This window comes from Ixodes scapularis, unplaced genomic scaffold (genome assembly GCF_016920785.2).
Source record: "Ixodes scapularis isolate PalLabHiFi unplaced genomic scaffold, ASM1692078v2 PGA_scaffold10__122_contigs__length_95168666, whole genome shotgun sequence".
Lineage (NCBI taxonomy): Eukaryota > Metazoa > Arthropoda > Arachnida > Ixodida > Ixodidae > Ixodes > Ixodes scapularis.
The window spans coordinates 10,051,017-10,063,464 of record NW_024609836.1 but is presented as its reverse complement, the minus strand read 5'-3'; the positions used below and the strand labels follow the sequence as shown (position 1 = coordinate 10,063,464).

General features: G+C 44.8%; 1 protein-coding gene across 1 annotated transcript in view; it reads left to right on the top strand.

Moving 5' to 3' along the window:
* The window catches only part of LOC8041835 (PMS1 protein homolog 1), a 52,300-nt gene that overhangs the window by 27,015 nt on the left and 12,837 nt on the right, over positions 1-12,448 (top strand). Inside the window, exons 6-9 of the mRNA XM_029981859.3 lie at positions 2,038-2,187; positions 4,085-4,471; positions 6,191-6,380; positions 12,005-12,134. Coding sequence (XP_029837719.3) covers positions 2,038-2,187; positions 4,085-4,471; positions 6,191-6,380; positions 12,005-12,134 — 857 coding nt within the window. The remainder of the gene's footprint in view (positions 1-2,037; positions 2,188-4,084; positions 4,472-6,190; positions 6,381-12,004; positions 12,135-12,448) is intronic.

The window sequence follows — 12,448 nt, the reverse complement described above, 5'->3', positions numbered from 1 at the left end:
CTACAGCCCAGGACTGCTATGACCGTGTGCGCACATCGGATACTACTGAACTGATTTTGTGGTTTCATGTTTTTTTTGTTTGTTTTTTTGTCAGGTACCATTTTTTACGGAGGTTTTGATTATGTTTCCATAAGCCGATTGCAATAAATTTGGTGTTGTTGTTTTCAGCAACAACTGAACTGCACCCTAAAGCTTTTCTTTTTCTCTAGACTTGATATGTAAAAGTGCCAACATCGGAGAAACTTCAAGTGCGATTTTCTCAGCTTTGTCCTTTTTTGTCTAGAGCTGTTGCCTTACGGAAGTTTTTATAATGTTTGCATAGGTGGATTTCAGTAAGCTTGGTATCATTGTTTTCAGTAACAACTGAGGTGTATCCTAAAGCTTTTCTTTTTCGTCTAGAATCAATAGATCAAAAGTAATTAGCTGAAACGTGGATTATCTAGTGACAAGTTTTTGCTTTGAAATTCCATGATTTATTTCTGGTAGACAAAATGGCTTTATAAACATTCAATTAGCTTTAGGATATATGGTGAACCCTTGGAAATCACTGCATATTGTTTAAATATAATGTTTTGATGTGAAATTACCATAACGACCCGTAAGAAATTACCTTATTGGAATTTTATATTTTGCATATCTTTCGTTCTAAAAGAGATATCTGAAATTCAACTGCAGATTTGAAATCACCATCCAGTGATACATATGCATGCCAACTTTCAGCAAGGTATCTCGATAAATAAAAAAACATATTTAAGTACCCTAGTCCCACCTTAAAGGAGGCATTTTATTAATGTTTGCCGCGTAACAGAATTTTTTTATGCGCAAATTATGTAATGCAAACTATCTGAGAAAAAAGAAAAAAAATTTTTCAGCCAAAATTTGTTTTTGCAGATTATATGCAGGGAGTGAACTATAGTCCAAAAAAATGTGGTATGCCGTAGAAAATTATTCCATAGTAAAGATACGAATGCACCAAAGAAGAATCGGTGTAAAACGACTCTTGTTTGTATTGCTTGAATTGCTTGTAGAAGCACTCGAGTTACTATGTGCCTGTATACTGCATGCAAGTGGAGGGGAGGAGGAGTAGCGAGAGGGAGCGATCATGCATATGATGAAGCTCCATGCTTCGTACTAAGCATGTTTTCATAAACATGCTTAGTATGATGTCTTACTATGTCAACAGTAGTATGTCAACATAAACATGTTGACGTACTAAGCATTAGAATGTCAAGTTGTTAGAATCAAAGAACCGTTAGAGCTGATTCCTCTCCCCTTTCTGGATGGGTAAGCTGTTTCGCATACTTGCAACTGATTACGATAGTGCACCTTAAAACCGCTCGCAATTTCTTACAGCGGGAGAGTGCGCCGGTGCCACATGTCGGGTAGCCGCGCAACACACTCAGTTTCCGTACGTCTCCTACATTCTTCGTGTATCATTCTTTCTTTTTTGGCTCGAAAAACTTCCGATGACACATTAGACGTCCATTTCTCGTAGGTAGTGCATGCATTTCGTCACGCAAACACCCCAAAGCCTTCACTCTAGCGAAGTGCAGTTCCAGGGTCACCTCGTAGACGGCACCAACGTGCCAGTGCTTTCTGTCGTCATAAGAGATCGTGAGAACCAGGTTGCGAGCAATTGCTAGCGCGCGAACGGACCTTCAGTCATCGTTCGTAAAGAGCCGGCGGTCTTCCAAAAGCCTTACAAGATGCAGGACGGCAATAGCTAGGAGTAGCGGACGATCAGTTTCTACAGTTTCTAGACTAAAAATGCTCAGCTTCTAGTCCAGATACAACAATGACCGGTTATAACAATTGAATTTTCGGGTTATTTAGTTATTGTTATAAGTGGATTGCACTGTGCAGCAAATTGCATGTGAAGTGCCCAATTTGACCAGACGAGTGCCCTTGTCTAGATGAATCCAGCTTTCAGGGAAAGTGGGGTTGGCGCTCCCCTGGCATTTTAGGGTAGGTATTAGTGAGGGGTACAGACGTAGCTTCGGTGCCTTTGAATGGCGGATGCGGTCTCCGTGCACGCAGTGCCTCCAGAGGGAGTTCTCCCTGGCCGTGGACAGTGCGCAGCACACATCAGCAAAGCATCCGGTGTGCGTCGTGCGCATCGACCTTCCGCCGGCGGACGTCGACGTGAACCTCGAGCCGGACAAGACGGCCGTTGCGTTTGCCAAAGAGGTGAGCTGCGATTCGCAGTAAACCATCTGGGTGTGGCATCTCGTGTCCCACCCTGTGGACAAAGGTTTTTCTGGCCGACCTTTCCGCAGACGATCCTACATTGCTTACGCAGTTCGGATTATGGATGGCTGGTACGGGGAAAAACTGTGCTTCTCCCCCACAAAAAAAAAGGTTTAATTAATTTTTGGCGTACAGAGTACACTTAAAATTATCGTCAGGCTAGAAACTATAGCCAGAAAATTTATAAGTTCCCTCAGTTAGGTATAGCGGGGCATCTTTATAAGTTTACTTTTATGTTAAGGCCATCATTTACTTGCCATCCCAAATTAGGCATTGAATTTTCTGAGTTCACAGCCTATAAATATAGGTACTAACTTAAAATTAACTTATTTTAGAAGTGGGCAAGTGGGAGTTTGGGAATAACCTCACGAGTTCAGGTAGGTTTTTATTTAAAGGGGTGGTGCAACGATTTTCAGACTTTGGCCAATTAACTGCGGAAATTAATCTGTCACCCATGGATCAAAGAACAGAAAACCGTATTTTCTTACGAGCACTAGTTTTTATGTAGAAAAATGAAACAAATTGAAGGTCAAGGTGCCTCTCAACTCTCAACATCGCCTTTCAAGTGACGTACTCTGGGGGATCACGTGGTTTCCCCTTGGGTTCTCTCTTCAAAGACCGCCATTGATTCCTGCAGTGACAATATTTAAATGCGACTCTGACGGTGGACACGACCATTGCGTGAGCATTCGATTTGTGCTCGTGACAATCAACACCTCGACTTGCATTTTGGCAGTGGATCATGCCCAATTGCTGCAACAACGGGAGTAGCCAAAGCTTAATGATGCAAGGAACTCGGCGTATGCCCCTTGCTTCGTCAACCCCAGCGCGTGGCCATGTCAAACTTTGGGGGCATATAATCGCCTCCTGGCATTGAGTTGACGGGATGAACTCCGCTCGTTTTTCTTGAATTTCTTTCACAACTGCCATTGCATGTGGGAAGAAAGAACTAACGCATGTTTTACAGGCTCTAAATGTCGAGGAATGATTCTAAGCAGTATTTACCGAAGGTACGAAAGCTGTTGCATTGCCCCTTTTAGATGCGGAGCATCTCTTGCTCGGGCTATGTCCCGCGGCGTCGTAGTCCGCACTCACACTACGCATGCGCAACTCTCCTCGCTGCACGTGCGTTCTTTCTCTCTCCAACAGCTGCGCGAAGTGCACGCAGCTACCAGCTGCGTCCCTCTCTCCAACAGCTGTGCGTGCGTTCTCTCTCTTCAACAGCTTCGCGAAGTGCACGCAGCTACCAGCTGCGTGCACTTCGCGTGCGTTCGCTTCTACTCACACCGCGCGCGCAGGCGCAACTCTCCTCCTCTAGTTTCTTCTCCTTCAAGTTTGAATATAAGCAGCGGTAGCGCGCTGCGCGCGTTCAAGGGGAGGAAGTGGCCGAGTGAACTAACGCGTCCCAGCTCGGAGCGTGGAGCGAAAGCTTGCGCTGGGAACCTCCTGGGTTCGAGTCCCCGCCACCCCCGCCCGTTTCAATCTGGATGAGTTTAGTACCGGCACGCGTTCGTCTGATGACTACTGCATGATGCACGTTAAGAATCCCAGGTTAGCGGTTGTACTGCACTGGCTAAATTTCTCATCTACAGCTAAGAGACCGATTACCCGTTGAGGCGCATCTCCATCAAGGCTGTATAAACATAAAGAGCAAACCAATTTCTGTGCGCGTTCAGTTCACCGCTGTTGACTCCACTTCACTTCGTTCTTCCGATGAAGTGTGATGGAACGATGCTCCGCATCACCCCATGGTTCCCCTCAAGAAGATGGTGTAATTTTTTGTTACTTGAGAAAGACCCAAAAGCAATACTATATCTTTCTTCCTCTCTACTTCTAGGAAGCAGTCCTGGCAGCCTTAGGAAACATCCTCAGGAACGCATTCAAGAGTGACGCCGTTTCCGGAACCAAAGACGTAGAAATCGAGAGCGGATCGTGTGACGACGTCTCACCTTCGTCGAGCAGTAACAAAGAAAATAGGGGGGCTGCCGTCAACAGCGTCGGCATTGCAGCTACGCCGGCATTTTTCGAGGTCAACAATAACGCAAACACCGGTGCCAGCATACCACCAGAGAGACAAACCTACCAGTTTGGCCAACCCGAATCGCGAGCTCCAGCTCCGAAAGATGTGGGCACCGCGGAACCCGTTCGGACCACCAGCGTTCCAAAACGAAGCTTGCCGTGGTCTTTCGGCATGCTTCGAAGCTCCCAGGGGACTCACATTGAGGTGAGTGTGGCACTCTTCCGTTACCGGAAGCGGCCAGGATCCTGTTTCGGTCACTGCAAGATCCAATTTGCCTCTTGCGGAGTGAGTGAAAATAACATTAGTAGACGGTTTTTCTGCTAACGCAAGTGAAGAAAGTTGTTTGTCTGATACAAAGCACCATTTGCAGACAGAAATAGAACCAAAAATCAGCGTACGCCGTCTGCTAACATACCAGAAAAATGTTGTTGATCGTCTGCTGCAAATTGGGTGCAGCGGCAGAGTATGATCGTCTGCCGTTTCACATCAAAAGCCATTGACGACTCCTGCCTTGTTTAAAAATCTCAATTTGTTCCGCCGCCGTACAAAAGCTGACATCGATCGGAGGATGAAAGAGTACTACCGACAAGCACTTTAAAGGTCATAAGACCTTTTTCGCTATTTGCATATTAGTTAGACTTTCTCATCAAAGTATTTCTTGATCGTGAACTTGCAATTGGGTCAAAAATATCTAGTTGGTTGATTGCATGCAAGCCATGGTGCCGTGTCCAATCAGCGGCCGAAAACACTCTCGCTCTCGCCTTGACCAAGAGCAGACCCCAGGACCCAGCCATACGACACGTTCAGCACTCTGAAAAGAGGCTAAAATTTTTCTGTACATGATAAATAACAATCCAATTCAAATAAACCACCCTCTTTGCATAACCTTTAGTGTCGTCAACAAGCACGTATTTCAATGACAGAGAAACAGTGCGGGAGTTTCGCACATATCATGATACAGTGGAATTTCGTTAACTCAAACTTTATTCAAACTAACATGTAGGTCCCATCCTATGCGTCTCTCTGGGAGACAACCCACAGTATTTCTAACTTTGCTTTATTCAAACAAAGACTTGATCCCCATCGGGCTCAAATTAACAGGGTTCCACTGTACATTTAAAAAGCAAATTTTCCCAGGACAACAACTGCTTGGATTAACTTGCCAACAATCACTGTTGACAGTACAAAAGTCTACACATTAATTTCAAACTTGAGAGTTGTGCCTTTGTGAAAATTTTTTAAATTAGGTAACTTGATCTCTTCTAGGTGATAGTACAGTTTTATCTCATTATAACAGACCTTGATTGTGATGAAGATTTTGGTCTGTTCTAAAAGTAGTAGTATGTAGAATGCAGAAACTTTTATTGCAGACTGATATGGATTATGACTGGAGTCTGTTCTAACCAGTGAGAGCCACGAAATGTAAATGGATGTTAGAAGAGAACTAGTTTGTCTGAACTTCAAAAGGTAGTAACATTTTATTGGGCAGTATTGACGATCGTCATCACTGCGTGCTTGGGTCATGATGCTCCGAGGCTTCGGGCACAATGACAGCAGTTCACAAAATGGACGCCACCACTATCGGACCAAACCCGCCTAATCTCCAAAATAATGTTTGCTGTTAAAGAGTCTGCTTAATATGGTCCATATACAGTAGGCAAAGTTTGCTCAATGGCATAGATAAGAAGACCAACAGGACTTCACAAATCGATATGCTATGTATAACCGAATGTTTGCCGTTGCCACATCTGCTGCAGCGATGTTATACTGTATATTGTATTTTCGTGCCTTGTTGAATCGCTTTTCTTAATCTTTTTTGTTTGCGTCTCTTTACGATGTACACTCCTGCTTTGACATGGATTAGTCCGCGGTAGTAATAAGTAAATAAAAGGAATGAAGAAAGTGGTTTCTCTCCGGGTCTAGGAGCCCACCAAGGTCCTCGGCCCGGCGTCCAAGAGGCCGCTGACCAGCCCGATGAAGAACTGGACGCCTAGCAAGAGACAAACTACTCCGACAAAATGCCCCAAAGCTCAGAGGCGGCTCACGGATTTGCTCTTCGGGCAGCATCCTAAGTCGGCCAGGGAACTCTTCTGCGAGCAGCGCAAGAAGGAAGGTATGGAATGTTCTAAATGCATTTATGCAGTTGAGGCGGTTTAGACAGCTCTTGGCGATTTCGGGTTCGTGGCACACAGCCTCAGTAATGATATCACGGCGTTCATGCAACGTTATCAGCCCAACAGTCGCTATGTGACACCATGACATCATGTGACAATGCAACTTCTCGTGACAGTGTTGTCATTTTAGTATAGCAAAGCGGGGCACTCTATCACCCTTCTAGATTTGTGCAAAAGGTTGTTTTTTTTCTTCTATTTTTTACCTTTGGGTCGTACAAATTTGGAGATGGTGCAAGCATCTGGGTTTAAGGCCCGTTCACACTCTTGCGATCGAGTAAGACCGAGAGAGACCACACCAGTTCTTAAGCCTCTTGCGACTTATTAGGACCAGCTCCGCTGCAGCGTATCCTGTCCTAAGACGTCGCAAGAGGCTTAAAAATCGGCCTGGTCTCTCTCGGTCGTACTCGGTTGCAAGAGTGTGAACGGGCCTTTACGGGCCACAATCTTGGGCACTGCTTTAAGTTTTTCGCACCTATGCTCTAACTTTTCTTTTTGTCATCCTACTCTCTATTTTTTCTTTGCGACTTTGAGAGGACATTCAACATAACTAACACTCTTAGGCATTCGCCAAGAAGCTGAATTCGATTTGCATGGATGGCCCGACAAACGTTGTCTTAGTTTTACCAGTCATGAAACTTTTTCGTAACGCTACGAGAGAGCTTGGTACGCAATCACACGTGGCGCTTGCATCGACAAGGGGGCAGAGAGCTGCCAATTGAGCCTGCAACGGTTTGAGTTTGGTGGCCGAAAGTGTTGTCGGAACCTCAACCCCACTCTGAGTGAGCCACCCCTAGAGTGTGCTGACACGTAGGTCATTGCGCTTTCAGTGTTTTTCTGTGACATACACAGGCATATTCAGTTCTGTAAGCTCAATTAACTGATGAAACCTCTTTTCTGCAACAGTCTCCCGAATAATACTAACACAGAGTGTGTTCCATCAGCCGATTCTCATTTGGCTCTAGCTAAAGACCGATACCAAAAAGCGTTGTGCCTATGGGGAACCATATAAAAGACTAGAATCCCCAGCAGGACTTGAATTTAACATTTTGAAATTGTGAGCCAAGCACTTTGGCGACCGGTCTATCAAGGGACGTACACTCAAATGCGAAAACAAGTCCTTTCGCATGGCTCTCATGGGCTGCATGCCCAGGAAAGTAAAATGTAATTAGTCGTCCCTTGCTTATACAGCTGGAGGTTAGTCTGCCAGAGGCATGGCGACATTTTTACCCACTGTAGATAAGAAATTTAGCCAATGCAATACAGCCGCTAGCCTGGGGTCTTTATTGTGCATCACGCAGTAGCGATACACGGCCGCACGCCAGTACGAATCTCTTCCAGATCGAAACGGGCAAGAGTGGGGATATAACCCAGGATCCCTGGGTTCTGCAACGCAAACTTTCGCTCCATGTGCTCCGAGCTGGTGTGCGTTAACCCTAGTTGTGCAAAACTATCAATAGTACTATCAATTGCGTCAAGAGTCGCTAGAAATCTGACTATCGATAGTACTATCCATAGTCGACTATCGAAAAGCTATGGATAGTACTATCGATAGTTGACTATATCGGAAAATTAATGTTAATTGTCTATCGGGAAAACTATCGATAGTCGACTGTCGTAAACCTATCGATAGTACTGCCGACGGTTTACTATTGATAGTTGGGCACTTTGTTTTTTCAAATGGGACATCAACTAGCCCAAGCACTTACTATCCCAACTTTGGTTCAACTTTCAGTGATGACGAAGACGGGAGTTTGGGCGAAGAGGGGAGGAAGGGAGGCGAGCGGCGATGCTCAACTGTGTTCGCTCTAGTAGTGCAAAACTATCGATAGTACTATCGATAGTCGCCAGAAATCTGACTATCGATAGTAAGAAAACTATCAGTAGCACTATCGATAGTCGACTATCAAAAAACTATCGATAATACTATGGATAGTTGATTATCGATAGTTCTGCGACTCTATCAATAGTTTTTGTTCGTTCGCGCACTTGCTACTGCTTACAACCAAGTATGTCACAACCTCTTCCAATACCTTACGACGAGAGAGGCCACCGGCACCCTCTGTGGTGTAGCCGTGGAAACTCAATCAATTTCCCGACTAACTTTGTTTTTTTTTTGTGCGTCATTTTTTTTAGTGGTTTGAAAAACTTGGCAATGTTATAACGACCACTTGTCCTAGATGGTACTGCAAAGCCTCTCCTCTGCAACACTGCAAACATACAAATACTGCAAAACCTCTGCTCCAGTGGAAGGCAGGATGCCGGTGTGTTCTGTCGTTGTAAAGTGTCACAAGAGGCAGTAACGCACTTGGTCATAAGCAGTCGCAGGTGTGTGAACCAGCCTTAAAGGGACACTGACAGAGTATTTATGCTCGCCAAGGTTTTTATTGGTACATGACGTACGAGAGACCAACTGGCCAAGAACACAAATGGCGGCTCGAAATTTGTGTCCCTTCCACCCGAAAACCGCCGATTGAGAACTGGCCGGTTTGAGCCATGCTCCCTCTCTTCTCCGCGGTCATGCGCGGTTTTCTATGATTTAGGCCAGTGGTTCTCAACCATTGATGTTTCACAGACTCTTTGTGGGTCGGCGGAAATGATGGAGGATCCCATTCGTGTTGTGGGGAAGGGAAAAGTATATATTTATAATGTTAATCATTTCATAAATGGATATAACTAAGGTCTGTGTGAAGTAGATTTATCTTTATTTACATACGAGAAAAGTCACTCGAAATTTGGAATGTTTCTTGTCAATCTGAAAAAAGACAACTTTTATTGCGAAGCTTGACTGATGAGGCAAGGCTTCGCAGACCCCTAGAATGCCTTCGTGGGCCCCAAAGGGTCCACGGATCGCCCTTTGTGAACTATATAAGTGGAGCACACACTCCAAATATAATCGGAGTTGTGGGTCATCAAAGGCACACACTTAATATTAAAAATAAAAAAGAATATTATACGCATTTTTTCTGGCTTTTAAAAAACTGCAAATATGTTGATTGAATGAAAAAAAAAAAAAAAAAAAGTTGCACAGTTACGTGACTTTTGGCAATTCTCTTTTCTATATTTCTTCTTCCTCCCTAGACCAGTTTAAATTTTGGTTTCGAGCAATTTCGTTTTTTTTTTTTACTCATTAAAGGGCAACTCCGCTTCATTTTTGATATTTAGAAAACTATGTAGCCCTCTTCAGTATCATATAGGAAGACCCCACGTCAAATATTACGATCTAATTCCGTTTATTTATTTAATAAACTGGCCGGCAAACCTTCAAGCGAGCCAAGTCGCCGAAATCTGCCAACTCTAGCGTGCGGCGCGAGGCGCAATCATCAGCGCAGTCAATGCCACGGAGTTGGAGCGGCCAACGTTGAGCCACTACGTCAGAGGCATGTACGTCATTCTCACGTTTTGCTTGTTTTTATTTCTCAGAGCGAAATGCAACGATGACGTCATGAGTTTCTCCTCCCGGTGTTGGCTGACCGGGCGTTCACGTGATCACCGTAACACGGATGCGCTACTTTGCGCTGCCCTGCGCGCTTATCGGTCTGTTTCTCCGCTCCACTTCTCTTTCGTCTTTTCCCTTCCCCCTCTCACCCAGGCCATCACCGTCCACGCCACGCAATGCAACCTTCCCGCGTCCAATAAAAAAAAAAAAACAAAAAAAAACCTGCCCGCTTTGCGTGTCCTGTTTCTCGCTCCCTCCCGAACGTCACAAGACCACGTGGTTCGACGTGACGCGCATGCCTTTGACGACCCGAGACCGATGTTGCCTGACGCAACCGAAGTTTCGGTTTCGGTATCTGCTGACGTTTAAATTAGGATTACACAAATAATATTCCACATTTCGCGAATCCGAAGACGTAGAGTTGTTTAGTAGTGCTTTGTGAATGTGAATCACAAGGAAGCCTAAATTTTTCCGAATTGAGCGGAGTTGCCCTTTAAAAACCTATGTTACACTGCACCAAAATATTGATTGGGTAGTCTTCTGACACCATAATAAATCGCCTGGCAAAAAATAAAAAATTCGGGGGGGGGGGGGGTCACTGGATCCTGGGAAAGTGGCACCAAGCTCCCCGTGCAGTCGCCATTTCTGTCTATGGAAGGGACAATTTCTCCTCGTCCTCTCCATTTTTGCTGAGCCAATCCAAATTCAGGGTGTCAAGTTGCTTCATGAAGACATTTCTCGTATACCGAGACTTTGTTATTTGCACACGGGCGAAACAGGCTCATGTCTTCGCACTGCCACCACGTGTGGCGTCGGTGCTTGGTGGCGTCGAGAAAAACAAATTGTGGTAAGATAGATGTGAGAGAAATAGTATTGTGGTAAGACAGACCTGCAATCAGAGATGGGCAGTATTTCAAATACAAGTATTTGAAATATGTATTTCAAATACTTTGTGTATTTTGCATTTGTATTTAATTACAAATTGGATAATGTATTTGACGTGTGCATTTAAATACTAAAATGTGGGTGTTTCAAATACAATTGTAATTAAATACAATTTTGAGGGCGAAAATACATTTCTCAAATTTATTGACACTGTCCAGAGCAGGAAGAAAACTACGTTCTGCACGGAATGCAGTGCCTCTCAATCAAGCACAAGCGTTTAGTGACTTTGTGATTACGGTGCTAGTCCAGGGCAAGAATAGGGACGAAATCGACGTTCACAGGCAGACTGGCTAAATAAGTGCTTGTGACAACTTGTGATGCTTACCGGCCTGATTTCCATCCACATCCGAGTTGCAACTATAAAACATTCTCTAGGTAGCGCTGCGCGTCTTGGTCGTCTCGGTTTTTTGTTGCTCTATACCAAAAAGTAATCGACAAGAAAAAGCTGCCTGAAGCTCTGTACTTTTGCCACCTATTACATCCAAGCTGATTACATTTTTTTTTTTTTTGTGATTATAATTCTGTTACGTTACACTAACTCCCGAGTGTGCGATGCAAAATTAAAATGAGATACCCAGAAACCCGTTGCAGGTGCCCTGAAGTCGCTGACGCAAATTTTTAGGAATGTATTTGGAAAAGTATTTGGAGGAAACCAAATACATTTGGTTGTATTTGTATCTTGTACTTAAATGCTTTTTTGAAAATGTAATTAGATTTGTAACTATATACATTTTTGACGAAGTATTTTGTATTTGTATTTCGATACATATTGGCATGTATTTTGCCCATCCCTGCCTGCAATGATGAGCACTATCAAGAAGTTGATTCCATACAGAGTATCAACAGTGTTTATATTGGCGAGGAATGCTTTCGGCACGGCGGCGCTCCATAGCGATCTTGGCGCGGCCAGTTCAGAACCACTCTTTTGAAGCTTTAGATTTAAAAGAACGAAAAGGGCGATAGCCACGGCAACAGAGACTGATCAGCCGATCGCCTTGCGAGGTTTTGGTCGTCTGTACATTAGTTTGTGTTTGTGTCCTGCTAGCAGGCAGGGAGGCAGCGTCGCTATTTTCCCGGGATCCAGCGACTTGTTTTTTCCCTTGCGACCGTAACACAAGAGGGTGGCCCAGGTCGAAACGTGCGTGCAAGCCCACGTTTTGACACGCCTCGTCCCCGGCACAGTCCTGTCGCAGGCACCAAACACGACGCTAGACGAGCTGGACGACCTCCTTCGAGACGACTGGAGCTCACTGACTCCCGACCAGAGGCTGGAGTACGAGGACAAAGCCAAGCGGTCGCGAGGGAACCACAGGTGAGGTGGTGGAAACCCCGAACAGTCGACGGTAAGCCCGTCTGCCTTTCAAAGTCGGTCTACCCGGGCACTCATACTCTTCGTTCGTTGTCTAACATCTGTGAGGCACTCGTTTGTCTCTGCATCTATTCGTTTTTAAGTGATGGCATCTCATGGGGGACCCTCTGCGGATCTTTCTTGTTTGTGTTGGTCTGACTGCAGTCACGTCGTAATGTCCAGGACCTCACAGCAACTTGAATATTCCTTTGTCTGGTGACATCCCACACATGACCTTATGTGACGCAGCTAAATGGCCCATTTTAAAGCTTGTATGT